The 25,795-nt window shown below is 42.5% G+C and overlaps 2 protein-coding genes across 6 annotated transcripts in view; one reads left to right on the plus strand and one right to left on the minus strand.

Moving 5' to 3' along the window:
* LOC140489401 (growth factor receptor-bound protein 2-like) overlaps positions 1-4,119 on the minus strand; it is a 57,267-nt gene extending 53,148 nt beyond the window's left edge. The window contains exons 1-2 of the mRNA XM_072588919.1: positions 3,673-4,119; positions 3,328-3,448 (exon numbers count right to left, since the gene is read on the minus strand). Coding sequence (XP_072445020.1) covers positions 3,328-3,405 — 78 coding nt within the window. The 5' untranslated portion in view covers positions 3,406-3,448; positions 3,673-4,119. The remainder of the gene's footprint in view (positions 1-3,327; positions 3,449-3,672) is intronic.
* Positions 4,120-10,295: 6,176 nt separating this feature from the next.
* Positions 10,296-25,795, plus strand: part of LOC140489403 (epsin-2-like) — a 32,805-nt gene continuing 17,305 nt past the window's right edge. For 3 of the 5 annotated variants that reach the window (XM_072588924.1, XM_072588927.1, XM_072588926.1), the window contains exons 1-4: positions 10,296-10,355; positions 19,769-20,337; positions 24,022-24,258; positions 24,828-24,940. In XM_072588924.1, coding sequence (XP_072445025.1) covers positions 19,980-20,337; positions 24,022-24,258; positions 24,828-24,940 — 708 coding nt within the window. In that variant the 5' untranslated portion in view covers positions 10,296-10,355; positions 19,769-19,979. The other 2 variants (XM_072588925.1, XM_072588928.1) reach the window with 2 other exon arrangements.

Below are 25,795 nucleotides of genomic sequence, written 5' to 3' on the forward strand. Positions count from 1 at the left end.
TGTCTCTCAATCTGATCGAATAATCACGTATCCTACTGTCTCCTTATGTGGCTTGTTGTCAAATTCTCACCTGATGATACTCTGGTGGAATGCCTTGGCATGTTCTTCGAAATTAAGGGTGCTACTTAAAGGCACGTTGTTAAATCACACTTCCTCAGCAGAATGCTTTGGCTCCTCTAATTTGGAATGAGGAGAAATAACACATGTTGTAAACTGCAATCTTGCTGCTTTCCAAACTTTGACACAAGTCCCAGCACCAATTGTGCTCAATACGTGGGACGTGTTAAGGGAGTTGAATGACCAAAGCATGACTTCAAGAGGGATGCATGAAATTGTTCATCACTGAAATTACCCTTGTCAAACGGTCTTGATCCCAAATGCAGGAATGCCGAAGAAGGGATTTGGAGGGCTCTAAAGTACCTGCAAGGGGGGACACAATCCTTTAGGAAACTATCCATTGTCTACAAAAACACTCACAGGTTTCTTTCTCCATTAGAGAGACAGCATTCTCTGTCAGAGAGAGACGATCGTTCATAGTTTGAAGGGGCCCCCTCTGCAAATGTAGGGCAAGGAAAAGTGTCAGGCCTCCATTAACATGTCAGTTCAGGGCTGGTGGTGTTGTTCTGAACCACAGCGAAGCTGTCGAAACAACAGAGCTCAGCAAACCCCAGTAAACGCTGCAAGGCACGCAGCAACACTGTCCAAGGCCGCCAGAGTCTGTGGGAGGTGATGATCTAGTTGAATTATATGGAGCAACGGTGGTCCCAGCTCCAATCCCTCTTTGGGGGATTCTTCTGCTTGATTCCTCTTCCTGCCCCTAATCACCACCAGACAATGATGCTGGAAGCCCTGTCACTACCCATACAGGACTGAGCCTGGCCTCCCGAGTCAGGCAGGCTCTCCCTGCGCTGGGGTTGCAATATGGAGCAGCAAAGGATAAGACAGTCAAAATCAGGAACTGCTGGAGAGAAACTCAGCAGATGCTGCCTGACTTGCTGGGTTTCTCCAGCACTCTCTGCTTTTTATTTGCTTCAGATCTCCAGTGTCTGCAGTTCTTGTTTTCATTTATAGCACTGGGTAAGATCGCACAGAAATGTTACAGTGCAGCAGCAGCAGGCCATTCAGCCCAACATGTCTGCATCGTCTCTCTCTGAGTATTTTAACTCAGAGTCAATCTCCTGCCTTTGCCCTGTAACCCAGCACACTGTTTCAGTTCAAATAATCATCCCGTGTCTTCTTGAATACCTCAACTGAACCTGCCACACTCGGAGGCAACACATTTCGCTGCATGAGAAAGATCCTTCTCACCTTGTGCCTGCTTCCTTTGCAAATCAGTTTAAAATGCTGCTGTCTGGCCTCGAGCCATCCACAAATGGGAACAGATTCTTCCCATCCACCCAGTCCAGACTCACCCACTCTGGAACCATTCTCATTAACCCCCTCTGTACTCTCTCCTATGTATTTACATCCTTCCTATAGTATGGCACCCTGAACTGAACATAACACTGCAGATCTAACCCTTTATAAGTTCAGCGCAGCCTCCCTGCTCAACGTCCCTATTAATGAAGCTTACTTGTGTGCCTCATTAACAGCTCTGTCTATTTGTCCTCATCCGGGAAAAGAACCAGCGAGGACTTGGGTTGACAGTGAGAACCTTTTTCCACGTATGGAGTCAGCTATTACAAGGGGGCATAGCTTTAAATTAAGGGGGGGTAGATATAGGACTGATGTTAGGGGTAGGTTCTTCACTCAGCGAGTCGTAAGTTCATGGAATGCCCTGCCAGTAGCAGTGGTGGACTCTCCCTCTTTATGGGTATTTAAGCGGGCATTGGATAGGTATATGGAGGATAGTGGGTTAGTGTAGGTTAGGTGGGCTTTGATCGGTGCAACATCGAGGGCCGAAGGGCCTGTACTGCGCTGTATTCTTCTATGTTCTATGTTCTATGACTTCAGGAAGGGCGGGGTGTACGAAACTGGAAAAGGGAGATGAGAAAAAACATAGAGGGAGAAAGAATAAAACAGGGGAACAGTCCTCTTGAACTGAGAATTGTTATTCTCAAGAACATCGCCTTTAGTGAAACTGAGGCAAGGTTAGACATTCACTCAGCAAAGTTTCATTTGTAATTAATATGATTAAATGAACGGAAAGGTAACATGCCATTTATGAGTTAAGAACTTGTGTGTGTATGAGAGAAAGTTGATTTTGAATTTTTTTGGGGGGATTGAGTATGCCTGTGAGGGGAGCAGCAAAAACTGGGAGCCGTGCTCACAGAGAGAGAGAGAGAGAGAGAGAGAAAGACCGAGACATTCCCTGTGCTTCCGTGACGGGATATCAATAGTCACCCTGTGGCTGGTTTTAGCATGTGCCTGTGGCATCAGGCAGTAGGATCATTATTTTGCTAAGATTCCTTTGAGTTATCTACAACTTATAGATTTTCATTTCTGCCTCTTTGGAATAGGATGATCATTTTAACTGGCAATTAACACAAAGAGGCAGCTGAACAAGTCAACAAAACGACTATTTTGGAAATACTTGTGCTTCTTGAATCATAGAATCCCTACAGAATGGAAAGAGGCTGTTTGGCCCATCAAGTTTGCACCAACTCTCCAAACAGCAGCCCACCCAAGCCTAGCCCCCCACCCTATCCCCATAGCCCTGCAACTACCATGGCTAATACACCCAATCTGTACATCTTTGGAGCCTCAGAACTCTGCACCATGTGCCCGAGGAGCCTTTCCAAACTACCCATTTGTTCTCAGGGAGTGTCACCAGAGATTTTGAATCAAGCTGTGCATCAGTCAACCTTCCCACCCAGCAACCCCCTCTCTCTCTCTGGTCTCGAGATCCACACTGTTGGGTTGTCAGTGCACAGCAGTGAAAAAGGAGATGAGTTTTCACCACCAAATCCCCACAACACCCCAGCTCCATGGGTTAAAATGGTGCCTTCTCCATCCCTGGGATGGGGGCTTTCACAGATCCTCAAATCGTACCCCTGTCAATGGAAACAGCGGGGGAGATGGGGAGGTGGGGGGAATACATTGCCACAAATGAGCAATGTTGGTGGCATTGTTTCTGTCAGATCAAAGATCCCCAACTCAGAGACTCGCTCGCTTTTTCATTTTTATGCCTTTCCCCCAGCTGATAAATAAGTGGCTGTTGAGGACAATTGGAATGATTGAGTTGACAGAAAACCCCAATTCTAGGTTCTCCTCAGGATTTGCCCCGCGGCCAGGCGGCCGGTTTGAGAAGCTTGATTTTGTCGCCAGCTCTGTGACCACGGGCAGGATGTCAGAGAAGTTACTTCCACCAACAAAGACAAAAGTTACCTTCAGGATGTCGTCTTTCTTGAAACTCAGCTCATCCTCTCCAGCTCCGTTGAACTCGTACTTGGCCACAGCCTCCATTCCCTGAATGGGAGTCTCACTGGTCAGAGATTGACCGGAAAACCTTCAAATGAGAAAACGGGAAGGAATCTCCTGTAACTGAGCAGCTCCGGGAGTGGCATCTGAATGCGTGCAGCAGGAGACGATGGGTTGCTGGGGGGAGGGGGGGGGGGGGGGGGGGTGGGGGGGAGGCGTTGGTAGGGAAGTGGTCGAGCTGGGGGAGGAGAGAGGGTGGGAGGGAGCTGGGGTAGAGGCGCAGAGGACGTGCAGAGACAAGACACAAATTACCTTTTCTCAACAACGTTCAATCTTTGGTTGATGGAAGGTCTCAAACAGGTTTTCCTTTTGCATTTGTAAATGCTCACTCAATAAGTTAGCAGGCAGACGGAGAAGTGTCTAGCACAGCCCAACACCCCTCGACTGCAATTCGTCAGATGATAGTTAAAGTTGAAGCCAATTTCTTCTTGCACTCCAGGAAAACCACAACCTAAGATGCTTAAAGCAGAGGGTTAGCCAAAGGGATTCTCACACAGCTCCACTCCCTGCATACACTCACACAGTAATGCAATTTTCAAAGCAGGACTCACACAGGACTGGCCTGCACTGGGTCAAAATGGGGACTCTCCCCTTGTCAACGTGTGGAATTCCAGTCCGACTGTCAGAATCCGTTGCTCGGAAATCTGCTTATTTTTTGATGGCAGGTTTCTTTTTGCATTCAAAGTTCTGAGTGCAGCTAAGCTGCTTCCTGTGGTGCTCAACACTGATGTGAGGTTTCACTTGTAAAGGAGGCTGTGGGCCAAAACTGCACGACAAAGAATTTATTTCAATTGCAAACTAATCGCTTCACTCAAATAAAAATCACACTTTGAAGGAGAGTTCAGGAAAGCTGGGGCTGAAAGGGTTCAATTAAACACTTAGTACATTTCTGGTTCACTAATGCCCTTTAGGGAAGGAAATCTGCCATCTTTACCTGGTCTGATCCACATGTGACTCCAGGCCCACTGTGATATGGTTGAATCTTAACTGTCCTCTAAATTGGCCCTAGCATGCCAAGCAAGGGGCAGTTAGGGATAGGGAACAAATGCCTATTTTGTCAGCTACACCCATTTCTCAAGGAAGACTAAGACAAAAAAATTACAAGGGCATGTGAACCAAGCTTAGGTTCAATTCCACTGAGTTTAGAAGAGTGAATGGCAATCTAATTGAAGTATCTAAAATTATAAAAAGACTAGGTAGAGGCAAAAAGTTATTTCCTGTGTTTGGTGACAAGTCCAGAAATAGGTAATCATTTCAGTATTGAAGCTAATTAGAGCCAGGATGTAACTGGAAATAGTGTGTGGAATTCAGGCTCCACTGTTCCAGAAATTGTCACCAAAGTCCCAATGTGGCCATCAAAGTCTGACTGACTGTTACCCACGACAAAATCAATTCACACCAGGTTTCTTCAATAACAGCATTACTAATCCACTGGATAGCGCGCTGTACATCGAATCCCGCCATTTCCAGAGTCATACCAGATGGTAACTTTTTTTTAGAAGTACGCACAATTCTCCAATTTACACACTCAGGTTTCTGTTATTATTATTAATCAAATAACCAGATGATAGTTCTAGGTAAACAGATATAAACCATTGGCATATAACACTACAAACTGTAACTCCAGTTCCCTTATAAATAAACACACACACACATTATTGCTGTAGAAAAACTAGAAATAAGTTAAGTGTCTTTGCTTCCTCATTCTGATGTTGAGATGATTCTTTTCTTGGCTGATCAGACTCCTTGGTATTTATATGTTCATTCCCTGGAAGTTTCCATTGGTTTGTATGAGACACAGAGCAACTGACTCACTTAGAAAATGTCTCGAATTTATCAATTTAAAAGTCACAGCAATTGCTGAAGGAAAAGTAACTGGTTTTCTTCAAGTTTATACCAAGTTTTTTACATTTGAGCACAGGTAGCTCTGGGGAGAAGATCTGCACACTTACTTCTCTCTCTCTCTCTCTGTAATTTGCATCCAGGTCCTAGCTACTCATTCACCTGAACCAATCACACAGTTGTTACCAAGTGAAAGGTCTCTGTCATTATTAACTGTCACTAGTCTAGAAGTTATAAACAAGGACTACAGGTGCTGGAAACCAGAGTCTTGATTAGAGTGGTGCTGGAAAAGCACAGCAGATCAGGCAGCATCCGAGGAGCACAACGTTTCGGCAAAAGCCCTTCATCAGGAATAGAGGCAGGGTGCCTGCAGAGTGGAGAGATAAATGAGAGGGGGTGGGGTGGGGAGAAAGTGGGGAGATAGAGTACAATAGGTGAGTGGGGGTGGGGATGGAGGTGATAGGTCAGAGAGGAGAGTGGAGTGGATAGGTGGAAAGGAAGATAGCCAGGTAGGACAGGTCATGGGGATGGTGCTGAGCTGGAAGGTTAGAGCTGGGGTGAGGTGGGGGAGGGGGAAATTAGGAAACTGGTGAAACCCACACTGATGCCATGGGGTTGAAATGTTCTGAGGCGGAAGATGAGGCGTTCTTCCTCCAGGCGTGGGGTGTTGAGGGAAAGGCGGTAGAGGAGGCCCAGGACCTGCATGTCCTCGGCAGAGTGGGAAGGGGAGTTGAAATGTTGGGCCACAGGGCGGTGGGGTTGATTGGTGTGGAGATGTTCCCCAAAGCGCTCTGCTAGGAGGTGTCCAGTCACCCCAATGTAGAGTAGACCACATCGGGAGCGACGGATACAATAAATGGTATTGGTGAATGTGCAGGTAAAACTTTGATGGATGTGGAAGGCTCCTTTGGGGCTTTGGATGGAGGTGAGGGGGGAGGTGTGGGCAACAACCCACCCTCCCATCCTGGCACCCTCCCCTGCCACCGCAGCAATTGCAAAACCTGCGCCCATACCTCTTCTATACTCTGCTGAGAGAGTATATCTCTATACTCTGCAGACACCCTGCCTCTATTCCTGATGAAAGGCTTTTGCCCGAAACGTTGATTTTCCTGCTCCTCGGATGCTGCCTGACCTGCTGTGCTTTTCCAGCACCACTGTAATCTAGACTCTGTCACTAGTCTACAGACCAATCAACATCTTGTTGCTAACAAGAGCTGCATCAGTACATACCCTTGGTTCCAGATAGTCTGCAGTCTGAACTTTAATTATTGGGGGTTCAAACAGATGTTTACAATGCCTACCATGGGGATCAGGTTTAAACTGACTTTTAAAACAGTTTATTTTATAATTTCAATAGTCCATTGCCAAGGTTCACACAATTGCAACAACTCGTCTGAGGGGTCTCATGATTATCCAGCTGAGGTGTGTGAGAGTTTCATAGAAAAGACCACGTAAGAGAGAGAGAGAGAAAAAGGGTAGCAACTCAGCAACCACTCAATGAAGAATAACTCCTTTCCCCATCATTTCAAGCAGTGAAAGATGTGTGACCTGGAGATCTAAAGAAAGAACTGTAATCCAGAGGAAGTAAGGATTAGAAAATGGTTTAAAGAGCTGTGTTTGTTCTCTGCAAGACAGAAAGATAATTATAGATTTTTAGCAATAAACTTGATTATAGGGTCTGTCAGCATCAAAGGACTGTATAATTTGCCTTGGTACTATTTACCTATCATTACTGCAATATCTCACTGATTGAGCTGAGTGCGCAGAAAGTCAGCTTCCTCTCTGAAGATTGAAAACAAGAACGAGAAAAGTGCAGACAGAAATGTGTTCTACCTGATTAGAAACTAGTAAGTTGATCTCTAGATTGGGAAACAGGAAAATGTGCATTTCCATAGCTCCTGTCCCAACCTCATTACATCACAAAGTACTTTAAGGTCATCAAGTGTTTTTTGAAGGTACTCAGCAAGATCACACAAATAGCAGACTGTTTTAGTTGAAGGATAAATATTATCCTCAGGGCACTGGGGAAGATCCTAGAATTAGACTTAATGTCATGTGTACTCAAATACAGAAGTACAGGAGCACAGTGAAAAGTTTACAATGTCTGCCCCATATGGTGCCACCTTAGGCACACAGTACCTCGGGACAGAGCTTAGATATAAAATATAGAAATAAAGGGAAAAAGAAAAAAAAGTTACATTACTTATAGTTGTTCATTGTATAAGTTAGAAATAATGAGAATAAAGTTAAAAAGATAAGCATTACAGTCATTCTATAAAAGTCTGCAATAGATCAGCACAGAGGGCTTCTGCACGTGGTCTGACCAGGCTCACAAGCTGCTGACCACGATTACCGGTCCCCAGTCCAACAACCGTCTCCACACACTCCGGTCTTCCAGCCCGTTGGCCATTCCCGCTCTGCTCCGGGCCTCCAGCCCACTCTGATCCGTTTCTCAGGAGCTCCAATAATGTCACCACCATTCCAACGTAAGTCTTTTTTAAAAGAACACTACACAGAAAATTTAATAAAAGAGAGAAGAACAATGAGAAAAGAAAGAAAAAAAATGAATGGAATGGACAAGCACCAAGCGGAGGAATCCGGACACTGCCTACTCCATTGCTGTCATCTTGGTGACCTCATTATTCAATAATGCCATGGGATGTTTGATATCCACCTGGGAAAGCAGGCAGGATCCTGGATCCGACATCTCTGATGGGGGTGAAATCTAGATTTGGGCACTACATCCTCTATCTTTTGGGGAACAAGGTAAACCTGCAATGACAAAAGAATGCGCTCAACAAACTCAGCAGATCTGGCAGCATCTGTGGAGAGAGAAGCAAAGTTAACATTTCAAGTCTGATATGAGTCATCTTCAGAACTGGCAAACATGCTAACTCCTGAGTCACAGCTGAAGACTGAGGACTCCAAAAGTGTTTCACAGCAAAACATACAATATTAAAAAGTTGTCATAGAGTCATAGAGCTGTACAGCACAGAAACAGTTCCTTTGGTCCAACTTGTCCATGCCGACCAGATATCCTAAATAAATCTAGTCCCACTAGCCAGCATTTGGTCCATATTCCCCTAAACCCTTCCTATTCACATACCCATCCAGATGCCATTTAAATGTTGTAATTTTATGTAAGCATTTTAAACAAATGTTAAACATCCTACAAACCTTCATGGCCCAATATCTACTTCAGCAGGTTCAAAAGGGCGAAAGGCCTACTCCTGCTCCTGGTTCAAGTGTTCTCTCGATGATGGGGTCTTTGATTGGAGTGAAATGAGGATGGATTTGTAAAAATTGTTCAAAGTCAGCATTACCTCTGAGTGCAGAGTTTCCCAAGCATTGTCCCACAGTCACCCCTTTGCAAGTCTTGAAAATTGTCATGACCTCTCAATGAGAAACGAGAGATTTTCAGAGCAGCAAAAAGGCTAATGTAACTTGGTCTGAACTCCACAGCATCTATTCCTTCCTTGGATCTCATAACATTAAAAATCATACTCTGTGACCCCATTTGGGGTCATTTTAGAATTGCCTGTTTTGGGGTAAAGAGAGAAGAGTAAATGACAATAGGTAGTTTGCAATATATGATCTCAGAGATGGGAGCAATGGAAGAGGTTATGATTAGATATTGTGTGAAGGTGCCAGTGTTGGAAGAGGTGGACAAGGTCAGAAGTCACATGACACCAGATTGCAGTCCAACGGGTTTATTTGAAATCACAAGCTTTCGGAGTGATGCTCCTATTTGCAGGATGTGCGTTAAGTTAGGGGAGAAGTTGTTCAATGTGGGAATGAGCTCAGCTCCAGCAGAGGAGATTCTGGATTAGTGGTGCTGGAAGAGCACAGCAGTTCAGGCAGCATCCAAGTAGCTTCAAAATCGACGTTTCGGGCAAAAGCCCTTCATCAGGAAGGGCTTCACCATCCTGATGAAGGGCTTTTGCCCGAAACGTCGATTTCGAAGCTCCTTGGATGCTGCCTGAACTGCTGTGCTCTTCCAGCACCACTAACCAGAATCTGGTTTCCAGCATCTGCAGTCATTGTTTTTATCCAGCAGAGGAGAGCAGGTTGATGGGAGTCGTGTCTTTGTTCAAGGGAGAAGCAGAGAATCGTCTGACCATCCTGCTGGGGGATGGCGGCATGGAGAGATTGGACCTTCACGGCAAAGAGAGTAAGGACCAGGAAAAAGTGACAGAGCCGTAGGCAAAGCTGGGACGAGAAAAAAGAGAGGGAAAGACAATGGTTCAGAACAGGAAGAAATAAGATCAATGGGAGCCAGAGAATAAGCTGAAACCATGAGTCAACCAGGGCTGTCCTGAGTCTTGAAGAAAGTTGACACCTCAAACGTTGACTTCTCCACCTCCTGATGCTGTGCTCTTCCAACCTCCTGCCTGGAATTTTGGATTCCAGCATCTGCAGACAAACATACAGGTATCTTTGGGAGTAGAGTTAATGAGAGACAGGCTTGAATCATGGTAGAACCAATACGCAGTGTTGCCAGTGCCTTAAAGACTTGAAAACCCATAACAAAAATGATTATTTGTAGCTGTAACACCGATCATCATTAAACCATCATTGCAGTAAGTTCAACAAGGCAGACTTTTCAACTCTGTTTAGGGAGGAAGGCTCTAGAAGCCAATGGGTTTGTCGATGTTGCATTGGAGGTCAACGCCAGGGGAGATGTTAAGTGGATCTCCACATGAATTTGCGGCTGAAGGAAACATACACGAGTCCGACTGACCGAACCACTGCTTGACCAGAATCTCGACGTTGATTGGGCGAGACGCCTGTCAGTCAGCGGGCATGGGGGAATTTCTATGTTTATTGAATGACGGTCGGCCCGCATTGTCTGGATTGGGCAATTATTATTGGATAATACCGACGTCAATCGCACGGAGCCGCCTATTATTGGTCAAGAGCGCCGTCCTTCAAATCGACTCTCGGATTTTCATTGGTGAATACAGCTGTCGATCCTATGTGACCCCTGCTATTGGTCTCTATTGACAATTCCCCGCCTCTCCAGCCGATGTGATGGGTGGACCTCGAGCTGGGCACTTTGATTGACAGGTCGGGCCGGATCGAGCGGGAAGGCGGTGAGTGACTGACTAACGGTCCCCGGGGCCATTTAAACCGAAACCCCATTCCCCCCCCCCCTCTCTAACCGGAGCCCTTATTTCCGCTCGGGGGCTGGATTCGGCTTCTCGAACGAGGCCTCATCGCCTGGGCCTCCTGCCGTAGCCTCGGAGTTTCCCCGCGGTCGCTGAGGTGAGGGAGTGGGGGAGGTAAAGCCGGTCTGAGTGTGAAATTCAGGCCGCTCCCTGGGATCGCTGTCTGGGGCGGGGGGGGGGGGTGCTCCGGTATTTTTGTACCTGGCCGCGAAAAAAAACCCTTAAAACGAGTTGCAAATCCGTGATCAAAATAAATACAATATGTGAACATGGGTGTGAGGGAGGTGGGGGGCGGGGTGGTATTAAAGCCCCTTCAATCTGTTCAGTAATCCTATAGTTGGGATACCCTGCGGTCAAGTCTGTCAGAATAAAACCCACTCCTAAATCATGGCCTTCGCTTTCCTAGAATTACCCAGCACTTAAGAGGAGGCCATTCGGGCCATCACAGCTGTGCTATCCCCTGTAACTCCCCAATTAACTATAACTCGCCCTCCCCTTTCAGGTAGAGTAGGATCAGACTGGGCATGGGTTCCTGCTCTGAGCCCCTTACTGCTCCCTTAATGTGTATGAGAGGCGGCCACTCTGCCCATTGTGGTTGTTTTAGGTCATTGAAGGCACCACTTAATTAGTCCCACTTCCCTGCTTTCATGCCATGCTCCCATGTCTCTTACTAGCCATTGTGTTTTTATCCAATTCCTTCTGGAAGTCTGCACCTTTCCGACACCGCATTCCTGATCACAACACCCTGTCACACTCCTGAATCTTAAGGCTAGCATAAATGTTCTCCCATTGACATTTTTGTTTCTTGTCAATTATTTATAAATTGTGTCATATGGTCACTGACACCTGCCACTGGAAGCAGTTTCTTCTTTATGAATTATTTGTTTAAGAGTTATTAAAAATTGCTTGTAATAGATGAATTGTACAAACCAGTGGGTAAGGAGATGGTGAACAGTCTAATCTTCGGAGGGAGTTCTGTATCTATGCTGGCTATAATTTCACATTGAGCTGGTTTCTCATTTGCCTTCTCTTTGCCATTCCTTTTTTTTTGCCAATTTTGACATTCCATAGAGTGCTGTGTGTATGTTTGAGTGCACGTGTTAAGTGCTGCATCAGATTGATGGTTTTGTCAGAGCTGTTTAATGTCTCTTGGGGTCAGGCTGCTTTACTCTAAGTTTGAATATCCCAGTGGAGCTCACAAATTGCCTCTGCACAGCAGGTGATGCTGGATTGAGCAGAACTGGTAACTCGGGTGATGAAGCAATGGATGATATTTCTTGTTCCAAGTCTGACCATTAGGCATTGAACGGTAGGAAAAATGTAGTCTGATACAGGAATTGTGGGTATACTATCTGTGACTCAGGCAGGGAAAATCAAGCAAAATATTATACAATTCTTTGTGAATGTGGAGAGCATGGATTAATTCTTAAAAGCAAGAAACATTTAATTTAATACTGTCTCCTAATTTGGCTGAAACATGTTTTTTTTAATTCACTCATGGCATATGGGTGTTGCTGGCTGGGCCAGGATTAACTACTTGTCCCTAGTTGCCCTTGAATAAGTGGTAGTGAATTGCAGCCATAATATGATGCTGCCCACGTGCTGAAGGTAGACCATAATGTTATTAGGGAGAGAGTTGCAGAATTTGATTCAGTGTCACAGAAGTAATGGCAATACATTTCCAAGTCCAGACAGTGGAGGGGAACTAGGTAAAAACAATGACTGCAGATGCTGGAAACCAGATTCTGGATTAGTGGTGCTGGAAGAGCACAGCAGTTCAGGCAGCATCCAAGGAGCTTCAAAATCGACGTTTCGGGCAAAAGCCCTGAAGGGCTTTTGCCTGAAACGTTGATTTCGAAGCTTGTTGGGCCGAAGGGTCTGTTCCCACACTGTAGGGAATCTAATCTACCCTTCTTCAGGACCCAACCAGCTTGATCATTAATGCTGCGGCGGAGACAGTGACGTCCTCCACTCAGAGTATATTTTGCACTGTTGCCATTCTCTGCTTCCTCTAAGTGTTCAATATGGAGGAGAATGCATTTATCAGCTGTGGGAGAATGATATGTAATAATTGACAGGAGGTTTCCTTACTCATGCTTGACCTGATGCCATGCCACTTCATGATGTTTGGAGCCAATATTGGGATTCAAAGGGAAATTCTCTCCCAACTTTATACCATGTATGCCACCACTTTTGTGCCTGTCCTGTTGGTGGGACAGGACATACATGTGGATGGTGAAGGTGGTGTCTAGTAGTAGGCATGATTCCATGAGTATGACTATGTCTTGATTCAGATTTAAGGTTGGAGTGCAGTAGTTGATGTCTAAGTTGCTCAGACAAGTCATTCTAGATTAGCAACTTTTGTAAACTGTGATGAGGTAAGTGATATAATAATATGTCCTTTGGTGCTTAGCTGAACAAACTTGTGGGTTCTGCATCATGACTGTGGCATCTTCACTGTGGTTGGTAGACGCAAGTTTTCTTTTCATTTTTCGAAGAAGTGTAGCTGACCCTGGTCAAGCTAACATTTATTGCTCACTTGAAATAACCTTCTGTAGATAGTCATCAGCTATTTTCTTAAAAACAACTGATCATCTTTGCTATAATAGATGCAAAAAAGATCCAGATGCTGGCAATCTGGAATACAAACAGAGAATGCTGGAGAAACTCAGCAGGTCTGGCAACATCAGTGAAGGGAGAAACAACAATGATGTTGAATCCAGTGTGATTTTTCTTTGGCACTGCTGAGTTTCTAAGGCACTTCCTTTGTTATTTGAGTGGCTTTTTCAGAGGACATACAATAGCTTGGATTATCATGGAAGTATATTTATTTTGGGGGAGATTTATTGTTTGAAGTGGGGTGCATGTATCCTGGGAATGAAACCCATGGAATCCTGAGTTGACCGTTTTCAGGAAACTCGATTTGATGTGAGAATGAGGTGCAGCTGAACAGGAATGGTCCTCCTGTCAGACTAAAACCTGATCATGGCAAGAAGCCGGGCCCTGAGCTCTGTCGGCCAATGAGAGGCTACCAGCCCTCCACTTCTGGCAAGGTCACCAGGAGAAGTTATCCCAGCAAGAATTGCACTCGGGCCTAAGATCATTAATAGAACCTTGGAGACAGGCATGTTTGGTGGAATGAGGGTACCAGGGAGGTGGGGGTTTTGAAAGGGTGACAGCAGGGACGAATAGGAGTGCAGTTTCCTGTATCCCCCACCAATATCAGATTCCTCAATTGAGGTACATGGAGCCCCATTGGCTGCAGGCCAACCTAACAAGACTTTCAGTCCACTTGGCCCACATGGTGAGTTCCCTGTCTGCTCAACATGGCTATTAAGAACCTCAGTAAATCTTAGGGTACCAAGGCACCTCCAAAAGCTAGTGTGCTTCCAATTAAACCTGTTGGACTATAACCTGGTGTTGTGTGATTTTTATCCTTGTCTGTGCAGTTCAATTACATAGTGCCATTACCAACTGAGCATTGGGTAATCTATTAAAGCTCTGTATACGTTGCAGTCTTTAAATCATTTTCTGGTCTCTTTTAAGTGTTTCCTGCGATTATAAGTATACAGTTAAAACTGTGTATTTTGCCTCCGTTTGAACCATGTTATTCTCACTCAAGGCTTAGGATAACTGTATTTCATGACTCTTGCTTGTTCTGTTTTTGTTTTGTTCCCTGTTATGATTCTCTCTTTCTTTTAGTGCTTGTTTAGGTGTGATTCGAGGATCATATTCTTGTGAATTTACCAGCTCCCTTTTGCAGCAGAATGATAGCCTCTGATTATCGTGCACATAGGCTTTTACAACTTTGGGGTTGGGGATTTGGGAATTACGTAAATTCTGGGATCTGACCTACAGAGCTTAAGAGTCCAAATATGATGAATGTTGGTGGAAAGAGTGGAATCGTTGTTTGCTGATTCACTCAATTTTTCCAAAAAAGAGAAGTATGAATACAAGGTTTGCAAAATGAGTTTCAATTTTTGGAGCTAGTTCCTCCTCAAGGACTGGAAATTGGCAATAAAACTTGCCATATGTACACCATCTTGATTATAGTGATCCCATCTGCTCTTGATTTTTTTAGCTCGGTGTATGAGTCACCAAGACGATGCAGTCATAGGTAGGACACGCTTGCTCTAAACCTGATCCAGGCTCTGTGCCTTATTGCTTTCCAGCTATAGTCACCGATCAATACTGAAATCGCATCAAAAGGCATTTATAAATTGCTTGAGATGTTTTGGGCTCTAAATCAACCTCTGGGTTTATTTTTGTTATTGGTTTCCATTGAATCTTACAGTGAAGAACATCTATTGTGTGCAAGCTAGCTGGCTTTTTGAAAGAGGCAATAAATTACAATTGTTTGGCTCTTTCCCTGTAGCCTGGCAAATATTTCCTTTACAAGTAGAGTGATAGATCTGCTACACTTTGAATCTGTCAATAATATTCTGTGGTGTTGCTCATCGTGAATTAGATATTATGCTGGAATATTGTACTATGGAATATAGAATTTTAGTTTGTGGTGCATTTTGAGTCTGAAATGTAGAAATATACTCCTGATAATTGGTTCAACAGTTAAGCTGTAGAACAGAATCTTTTTACTTTTTGACTGAGTGATCAATTATAAATTTATAAAGATTCTGCAACTGTCATGATGCTGGAGAGGAAGATGAAACACATCTTTTGAAGATTCTCCTGTAGGTGCAAAAAAGATGCAAGTACTTCTGCTTCTAACCACTAGAATTTTGTTTAGATTTTAATTTTTTAGTTCTAGGTTGCTGCTTCATGCTGCAACTATTTAGAAGGTAGGAATGAGACCTGGATTAGCAGGGTTTGCAAAATAGATGGGGATACAGCTGATATTAGCATACAGAGTAGCAAATTAATACATGAAGTCAATGTAATGGAGAAAGAAATAGGTCCAAAATGCAATTAACATGCACGTACAGCAAACTTTTTATTAACTGGCACCTAAGGGACCAGTTGATCAAATATTCCAGTTGATCAAGAGGTCCACATAATCAATGTGAAAATATATGCAAAGTAATCGAAACTTAATGCAGAGTGTGTACAACTTTCTATTTGAGATTTATGCTGTAAATAAGGAACTTTGCCTGAAATAAAATTACCAGCATAGAGCTTTCTCACTTGCACCCTTAACTGACCACTGAGGTTGCGATAATACTGTAAAATTCTGCTATTGCACGTATATAATTTTTGTCAGTTAGTTGAGAGTACTGGTTCATAAGGTGCCGGTTAAAACAAAATTTGCTGTATGTAAATGCAAGGAATTTTATAAATAAGGTTGGGGGCTCAGATTGTCACCTGGAAATGTGATGCTGAGGCAATAATAGACACCTGGCTCAAGTTAGGACAGGATTGAGTATTGTATATTCATGGCTATAAGTTGCTTAGGAAAGGAGGAAGAGTAGCAGTATTGGTTAAGGAGGGCATCTCCGTGTTGGAGAAAGCAACTAAGGATAGAGCAAAGAATAAAAAGGTGCTTGGTGAAATCTACAGACTACTACGAGTGGAAGGAATGTAGAGGAGAAATTCTCCAGAGAAATGTCAATATTATAGTGCATTCGTAATGAGGGACTTAAATTACCCAAATATTGACTGGGATACTGGTAGTATGAAAGGTAGGTGCTCCTAGATTATGTTCGAGTGTTTCCTACAGCAGAGTGTGTTCAGCCCAGTGAGGGAGGATGCAGTTTTGCATCTGGTCCTTGGAAATGAGCTGGATCGAGTGTCAGTGGGGGAACAATTAGGAGACAGCAATCATTGTATCATAAGATTCAGGATGTTTTTAATAAATGACATGCAACCGTGTAGAGTGAGAAAACGGAGAACCGACCTCATTGGGGCAAGAGCAAAGCTGGGCAGGTTTGACTCGAACAAAAAGTTGGTAGGAAACTGAACAGTGGGCCACCTTCAAAGAGCAAATGGTTTGAGTACAGTCAAGGTATATTCCTTCAAATGGGAAAGGCAGGACAAACAAATCTAGAATGCCCTGGATAACACAGGAAGTAGAAATTAACATTAGAAAGAAAAGGCGTGCTTATGGCAGGTGTAACGTAGAAAATACAGTTGAGAATAGAGAGGAATACTGAAAATTTGCACGGGAGATGAAAAAGCAAATAATTCCTTGTGATTTATTTTATCAGGCTAGCAGTGGGATGGGGCATTTTAGCTACAAAGGAACTTGATAAGTGTGAGTTGTTTTTGAAGCAGAGAAGGTTGTGGGAGGACAAGCTGAGGTGTATTAGATTGAGGGGCACAAGTAGCATGAAAGCAGCTGAATTGTCAATAATGAAGGGATACACTTTTTAAGACAAAAGGCAAGTGGTTTAGAGGAGACTTAAAGAAAATATTTTTCATCCAGGAGGTGTCTGGGATCTGGGATCTGGAATGCACTGCTGGCCTGGGATGGTAGCTGAGATGAGTAACCTCGCAACCGTTAGGAAGTCCTTGGATGAGGATTTGAGGCTGTGGACGTAGTGCTGAAAAGTATGGCTGGTATGTCTTTAGTGGTACAGACTCAATTGACCAAAGGGCCTCTTCTATACTGTTTAGTTCTAAAACTAGCAACTAACATAAAGGGGAATCCCAAAGGCTTCTATAGGCATGTAAAAAGTGTTTAAAGGAGGAACAGGGCTAATTAGAGACCAAAAAGGGGATTTACGCATGGAAGCAGGGAGCATGGCAAAAGTGTTGAATGAATGAATGAATGAATGAATATTTTACATTTGCCTTTAGAAATGCTGGATGTTGTCCAGGCCATGGTGATGGAGGAGTAAACACTGTCACAAAATTAATAAGGAAGACATCTTTGATAGAGTGTTGGTACTTAAAGTTGACAAAGCACCAGGACTGGACAAGATGCATCCAAAAATTTTAAAGGAAGTGGGGGCAGAAATTCCTGGATTCAGAAAGTGTTAGGCTGGAACATCATAACTTTATGGCCTATATTCAAGAAAGGTTGTAATAATAATCCCAGCCATTATAGAATCAATTTAACTTTGGTGGGAAAGTTCTAGAAACAATTATTTGGGATAGAGTTTATAGTCGTGTGGATTAGGAAGAGTCAGCATGGATTTTTAAAGAGGAAGTTGCATTTAACTAATTTGCTGGTGATTTTTAGATTAAGATATGTGGATTTCCAGAAGGTGATTGATACAGTGCTACATGACAGATTTATGAGGAAAGTCTTTTAGGTCATGGCTTTAAGTAAAAAGGACTGTAGCAACATGTAAACAGAGTTCATGATAGGAAACCGAGAGTAATGGTCAGTGGTTTATTTTTGGGCTAGAGAAAGATGTGTAGTGGAGTTCCTCAGGGATTGATATTGGGACCCTTCCGTTTCCTGACATATATTTACAATCTAGACCTTTGGTGTGCAGGGGACAATTTCAAAGTTTGAAGATGAAGTAAAATATGGAAAATGCAGAGTGGAACTCCAAAAGGAGGTTGACAAGTTGCGTGGATCGGTAGCAGTTAGGATTTGTTGCAAAGGACTGTGAGGTAATGCACTTTGATTTTTTAAAAAAATTGAAAGATAATATAAAATAAGGGGTGTAGGAGCAGAGGGTGTACAATGTACACAGATTGTTGAAGGTGGCCAGACAAGTGGAGAGCGCAATTAATAACTCATATAAAGTGGTTAATAAAGTGTCCTCAGCTTTATTAATCGAGGCATAAGAGTACAAAAAGCAAGGAGGTGATGTTGAACTTGTGCAAGACACTTGATGGACCTCAGCTGGAGGATTGTGTGTGGTTTCGGGTACCATATTATAGGAAAGATGTGAAGGCATTGGGGAGTGTGCAGAAGTGATTTACAAGAATGGCCTCTGATATGAGAAACTGCAGTTATGGGAGTAGATTGAAGAAGCTGAACAGTTCTCCCTGGAGAGAAGGCTGAAAGAAAATTTGATTGAGGTTTTCAAAACCATGAGCATGTAAGATGGATTTAGATAGGATGAAACTGTTCCTACTTCTGAGAGGAACAAGGGGTATAGAGTTAAAGTACTGTGCAAAAGAAGCGATGGTGATGTGAGGAAAAATTGTTTTTACCTAGTCAGCAATTTGGATATGAAATGCACTGCCTTGAAATGTGGTGGAGATTAGTTCATACGAGACATTGATGATTATTTAGGTAGAAGTAGCGTGCAACAGTATGGAGAAAAAGCAGGAGGTTTGGTTCTAGATAATGATGATCGTTTAAAGAACAGGTGCAAGATGAATGGGCCGAATGGCTGCCTCATGTACTAACGTTTATGATCCTGTGGAGTCAACTATGGATAGAATAAATTTGCTTAGTGCAGGCAAAATCATGGTCTTCAAATTAAAGCCATGTACCAACAGGTAATTCACAGCACACCTCCAGGCACCTACGAATGGCCTATAAAGGCTAGCCCATTCAGTAACACCCACATCCTACGAATGAATCAAATACATCATGGATAAAGGTAATAGCATAAAATGTTTTTTATTTGTTCATTTTTAATTCATCTTTGTTTTGAATATTAATGATTTTCAATAACTTGAGGATAAATAATGATAAATTCAGAAAACATTGAGCAATTGAGAAGCTGCTGAACTAATTGTATAATCGCAGGTTTATATTTTGCTAACAAGCAGTGACTGTTGTACGTGGGATTGTATACTTCAGCCAGTACTACGAAACCCTATAATTTTTATCTTTTTAAGTATTAACACTAATTTTAGAATTTACTGAAATGTTTGCTCTTATATTTAAGTGAAATTTTGGTGAAGGGTCAAGGCTGATCGTGTGGGATGTAAGTAAGGTAGAATGAGATGGGCAAAGGGTCAAGGCTGATTGTGTTGGAAATAACTGAGGAAGGATGAGTGGGAAATTAATCGGTGTTTTGAGTAGTGCTGAAGGTTTAAAATGTATGTAGAGTTTGGGAGGAGTGGAATGTTGGAGATGGGAATTACGTAGTTGTAATGTCCTGGGAGGCTCAAAGTAACTGTAAATATCATCGTTTAGTAAGATGCAACAGGCGTACCCGAGACCAAATGGGGACTGGGGAACAGGTAATTTCTTTTTAATATCAAGAGGCAATTAAATGAGAAATGAGTGTATGTATTGTTGGGAACAACTACTGGGTGAAGGTTTGAAGCTGTGTGTCTGAAAATAAAACCCTAACCAGGAAAGTATATGCCTGGAATCTGTCAAACCTTTTTAACCTATGGTGTTTAACATTGACATTTTTAACAAAACAGTGAGCATAGAGGGAGGTCAAATGGAGCTTTTGGGAAAATTGAATGGAGTGTTCACAGGAATATGAAACATTGATCAAGTTTCTGTTTTCCTTTTCCAGGTTGTGAATATGTGACAATGGTGGAACAGTTGGCAGAGTGAAGTGTCCAAATAAACATCACAAGGACAACATGTAGTTCAGTCCAAGCTAAGGAATAAGAACACCTTTCTGCATGGAAATTGGTAATGGTGTTAATGCTTTACTGCTGAAAGGTACCTGTGGGTTGTGACGGGGGAAGAAGAGTAGATAAGGAAAGTATAAAACAGTCACCATGACATCCTCATCTCTTAGAAGACAGATGAAAAACATTGTAAACAATTACTCAGAAGCAGAGATAAAAGTCCGAGAGGCCACATCGAATGATCCTTGGGGTCCCTCGAGTTCACTGATGGCAGAAATCTCTGACCTGACATACAATGTGGTGGCTTTCTCCGAGATTATGAGCATGATTTGGAAACGCCTCAATGATCACGGAAAGAACTGGCGGCACGTGTACAAGGCACTGATGTTGATGGACTATTTGATCAAGACGGGCTCTGAACGAGTGGCACAACAGTGCAAAGAAAATGTCTTTGCCATTCAGACACTGAAGGACTTCCAGTACATTGATCGAGATGGAAGGGACCAGGGTAATCAAATAGCTGCTACTTATAATTTTATTTTTACTGTCAATTATGCAATGTCCTGTAAGGGTGGGATCATGCGACCAGTAATGCAATGCTCAGTTCCTGCTGTTGGCTGCCACCCTTTCGGGGCTAGAGCGAAAGTAAATCTAGGTTTGTGCAAGTCTGACAATTAGCTACTGTTGGTGAATGTGCATGGCTGGATTAGCAAGGCAACCTCTTGGTTGTGACAATGTTCATGGTATTCTGGGTGACCAGATGCCAGATGATGACTTTTGCTGGTATGGTACTCAGTTTTGGGGGAGATGAAAAATATTGAGCTGGAGAAAGAATAAAATAAGTTTTTATTTTTCCCTGCTACATGTGTCTGACTACACTTAAAGCTGCGTTCTTAAATTAAGTTCTATGTGTGGATAAACTTTTCAGTCTTAATGTTTGCTGCTCTATCATAAATAGTTTTTGAAAGTTGATGCAGTTCAGAAGCTGTAACCCATCAAAAAGAAATCGATGGCCTAGGGGTGTTATCACCTAGGCTGTTAATCTGGAGACCTGGTTCTGAATTCTACCACAGCAGATGGTGGAATTTGAATTCAATAAAAATCTGGTTGATTGTCAGAAAAACCCCATCTGGTTCATTAATGTCATCTAGGGAAGGAAACTGTTACCCTTACCTGATCTAGCCTACATGTGATTTCAGACCCAAGGCAATGTGGTTGACTCTCAACTGCCCTCTGGACAACTGGGGAAGGACAATAAATGTTCGCCTCGTCAGTGATGCCCATAGCCTGTGAATTAATCTTTTTTTATTAATGGGGAACCCTCTGGACTTGAAAATGTTTCCTCTGTTAAAAGTTCCTTTTCAGGCTTGTGTTTAAAAATACTTTAACAGGGACTTGTCTAAGAAGACTAGTGCTTGGGAGTATTTTATTTCTTTTAGTAACAAAGATTGCAGGCTTATGATCTTTAAATAACACAAGCATTGTCAAAACGTTTTGGTGGCTTGAGGGAGGCCTGATTAATCTCACCAGAGTTGTGGTGGATGATGTCAGTGATGGGGGTCAAACCAGTGACCACAGCTGTGTGAAGGAATGTATAAATACTAAGGTGTTGCTGTTGAGATAATTTATGAAATTTCTTTAAAAAAGAAAATCTAACCCTAACTTTCTTTAGTAGTTTAACACATGAAGCATAACTTTTAGCTGGGGCAGCAACAGGAGTTTTAATTGACAGCTATATACAAGTTTCAGAATCACTCTAGATTGAACAGAAGAGTTGGTAGGTTTAAGAAAAAAGGACCAGTATCAATTTTGTTTACCTTTTACCAAGCTGTAGTCACAAGATGCAACGACGATAACTTTATCCAACAATTGGAGTGGTCAGTCTCTTATCATTGAATCAAGAACAGAGCCAGATGTGAGGCAAGATAAAACACCCAACGGTGAAGAGTTTTGGGAACCATTTGAAGCTTACTGCTGCACTCCACTCCCTACACATCTCCCAAACTGCTTGTTTTTGAAAGAAGTTGTTTGGTTTGCATCTGACTGATGTCCACTACTTCCACTTCCTTGGGAATCATCCTTCTTACCTGACCCCAACAGGATTCTGTACTTTATTTCAAGTTGTTGAGGCTGCTTAATCTATCCACTTAGTTTGTGATCTGTTAACTTTGCACAGGTGCAGATTAACTCAGGAACATTCTAATTTGACTTGCTCCATATTGCATTAAACAGTGCCTTTGCCCATTGCCAATTTATTCCAAACTGCAACTTGGAGATGGTAGATTGATGGCTTGATCTTGATCTCTGCTATTCCTGGCAATAAGGGGAATGCTTTAGCGATGGGTTCTACTTAATTATGACTCTAAAGGCCCTTGTTGTGACTGTGCCAGGAACATTGACCTGATCATCAAGCCCCACTACAGTATCATTCACAACATTGAATCAACACATTTGTACTAATCACCAAAATGACCATTTGATTCCCTTTTTGTGCAAATAACCAAAATAAAAAATGCTTTCACCAGGCTTTGTTAATGAACTCAAAGCAATCTGTTTATTATAATACCAATCTTATTAAAACAAATGGCAAATACTGGTCTATAAGTAAATTATAGTCCAGAGTTAGAGCAAACTTCCCCCAAGCACACATTCATGCAATCCAAAAGGACAACTGTTTCTGAAGATGGGATTCTTTTAATAAAAAAAATCTGTTTGTCAAGGGTCTAATATTCACAATTTCTGTCAGCAAAATTGTATTGCTCATACTGTAGGTAAAGACTAATGGACGATTCAAATTACAATCAAGGTATTTTGGAGTCCCAGTTTTTTTTTATTAGATTCCCTATAGTGTGGAAACAGGCCCTTTGGCCCAACAAGTCCACACCGACCCTCTGAAGAGCAGCCCACCCAAATCCATTCTCCTACATTTACCCCTGATTAATACACCTAACACTGTGGGCAATTTAGCATGACCAATTGACCTAACCTGTACATCTTTGGATTGTGGGAGGAAACCGGAGCACCTGGGGGAAACCCACGCAGATATGGGGAGAATGTGCAAACTCCACACAGGCAGTTATCTGAGTTGGGAATTGAACCTGGGTTCCTGGCGCTGTGAGGCAGCAGTGCTAACCGCTGAGCCACTGTGTCGCCCCCCCCTTACAGGGTTTATAAATTGGTCCAAAATATTGATTTTTAGAATCTTTATCAGATGACCAATATTTTTATAGTGTGACAGATTTACAGCTCCTGCAGTTTATTCCTTACTGATCACTTACATTTCTGTTTTACAGACCCAAGTTTCAAAACCAGATTTTTCCAGCAATTAAGGTCCATAAACCCCATCTTGTATCTTCCTCAAATCTTTGCTCTTCTTTTTGTCAAAGTCATTTTGATTTTTCTGAAAGTGACAGGTAACCACAGTGCACATTCAGCTGTTGGCTTCATTTCTAAGAAACCACATGGTAAACTCTTCTCAATCCAAAAAAATGTCCAGTTCCATATCTTCTGGTTTTTCACACAGTACATAAATATAAACGTGTATTTCCCACACCATTCAAGCTTGTCTCTCTAGTATTTTAGCTAATCTAACGTAGCATCTAACATTTTAAACTTCTGTAGTACCTTTGATTCCAAATATGAATGCAGCCTTTAGACCTCATGAGCATTAAGATGGGTGGCAACGTACCATTGCTCTTGGTGGTGCTGACCTGGACACTTCATGAATACTGTGATCTTCCAGTTATGCTGTGGCATCTTTTACATGCACCCAAGCAGGGCGATAAGATTCATGGACTAATGTTTGATCTAAAGGACATCTGCTCTGATATAGCAAAACCTTTGGCCTAGATTATTGGCAGAAGTGAGGTGAGGGTTGAATGTATAACCTTTAAATTTAGAGCTAAGCGCACCCAACTGACATTAACACCGTGTGGTTAGATGGAACTGCTGGTCGTTGTTTAGCTGTCTGGTCTATATGTGCTTCCTGTACTATGTCCCAACTGACAAGGAACTTCTTTAAGTGTCTTGAGTAAACTGTCCTGAAGCAAATGGTTTGTTGCTTTACATGTTGTAGGAACTAATGATTGGGTTCAGTTACAATGGTATGATTGTGTTTGTTTGTTGTGGGAAGCTGAATTTCTTTTTTATAAATGCTATTGTGACCGATGCAGTCGATTTCTCTCCAAACCAGGTATCAATGTGCGGGAGAAATCAAAACAGCTGATCGCGTTACTCAAAGATGATGAGAGGCTTCGGGTTGAGCGGAGCCACGCGCTGAAGACCAAGGAGCGGATGTCAAGCGTGACAACTGCAGTGGGCAGCAATAACCAAATCATGTTTGGGCGAGGCTCCAGCCATCCAAACCTGTCCACCAGCCAATCAGATGAGTGTGGCAAAATAGGAGGATCGCCTGCTTCCTACCATGGCTGTAAGTGTTCATATTGTATGTGTTTGTAATTTCCATGGGTTAACCCTATAGCATTTGGTTTCATTTAGCAAAGTATTGCCAGTAAGAGCTGTTAATCACTTCTGCAACTACATTGGTAGCGTTTCAACCATGTACATCTCCTACAATTCTTAATGTATTGTTATTTAACAAACACCTCCCGTCATTCAGTAACAAAGAAAACAAAAGACTCATGACAATCAAAAATATTCTGATTTTATTCTTTTATCAATAAACACGTAAAGTGGTTGTATAGCCTGTGGAGTTCAAGTGTGAACATTGCTATGTTGGCCGCAGGGTCAGGAAGATACCAGTGTACAGATTGGTTTACCTAAGTGTGGAAATATTTAATAATTGATCCGATCAGACTATTAAACATGATAAAATAATTATGCGAAAAGTTGCAACTGTGTTCTATTAAATTGGAAAGTAATATGGAGTAATATGATGAGAAACTTGGTAATATGTCCGATAGTGTGACATAACATAATTTGAGCAACTAGTCTGTCCTTGAAGTGATGTCCTTATTTGTTATGTTTCTCTGTCCACAGCAACTTCACCAAAGATCTCCTCCGAGTTGGAACAAACACGACCCCAAACCAGTGGTGAGGAGGAACTGCAGCTTCAGTTGGCACTGGCCATGAGTCGGGAAGAGGCTGAACAGGTACCCAGGTGTTGCTTGGGTTGGGAAAATAGACAGGAATCCAGGTCAATCTAGGTTTCAAGGTGGTGTCATGGTAATGTCTCTAGACTAGAACTCCAGGCCAATATTCTGGGGATGTAGGTTTGAATCCCATCATGGAAGGTGGTGAAATTTGAATTCAATAAAAATCTCTTCTAATTGCAATCATATTATCTCTGACGATTTTCATAAAAACCATCTAGTTCATTAATGTTCCTTGAATTTTATTCAGAGAGGAAATGTGTCAGCCTTCTCTCGTCTGGCCTGCATGTCACCTGATAGGGGTGGTCAATAAATGTCAACTTAGTTGAAGGTGCCTACATCCTATGAACAAATTTTAAAAAGGTTTATTCTCAATTTATTGATACTGTTGTAAGGTAAATGAAATGAGGGGTAGGAAACTAATGTGGGTTTGTGAAGTTTCCTTTAAAGGATTTCTTACTTTAAAAAAGCTTTTTCTGTTTTAGGTACCCTGATTAAATACTTGCTGTATACGGAGTAGTGTCAGCATAATTAAATTTGTATTTTCATAAGCTGCATTCAGGGACAAAAATAGTAAAAGTTGAGATACGCAAATGTTTGCTTGGATATGGAAGAGAAAAGGCACAGGCACCTCCAGCTGCACAAATGATTCCACAAATATCTTTAGCTCTGTTCCCTCACCCAAGTGTTCCTTTGTATTGGTGAGAGAAACTGTAGTGAGTGCTAGTGTACCAATGCTACTGAACAGTGGGCACCCAGATGGCACAGAGTGATATCAGTCCTGTCCTGGACCTCCATTCATTTGTTTCCAACAAGGGCCATGGGAGATTCAACCTGAAATCACTGAGGCAGGTT

Source organism: Chiloscyllium punctatum, chromosome 18 (assembly GCF_047496795.1).
Source record: "Chiloscyllium punctatum isolate Juve2018m chromosome 18, sChiPun1.3, whole genome shotgun sequence".
NCBI classification, from domain to species: Eukaryota; Metazoa; Chordata; class Chondrichthyes; order Orectolobiformes; family Hemiscylliidae; genus Chiloscyllium; species Chiloscyllium punctatum.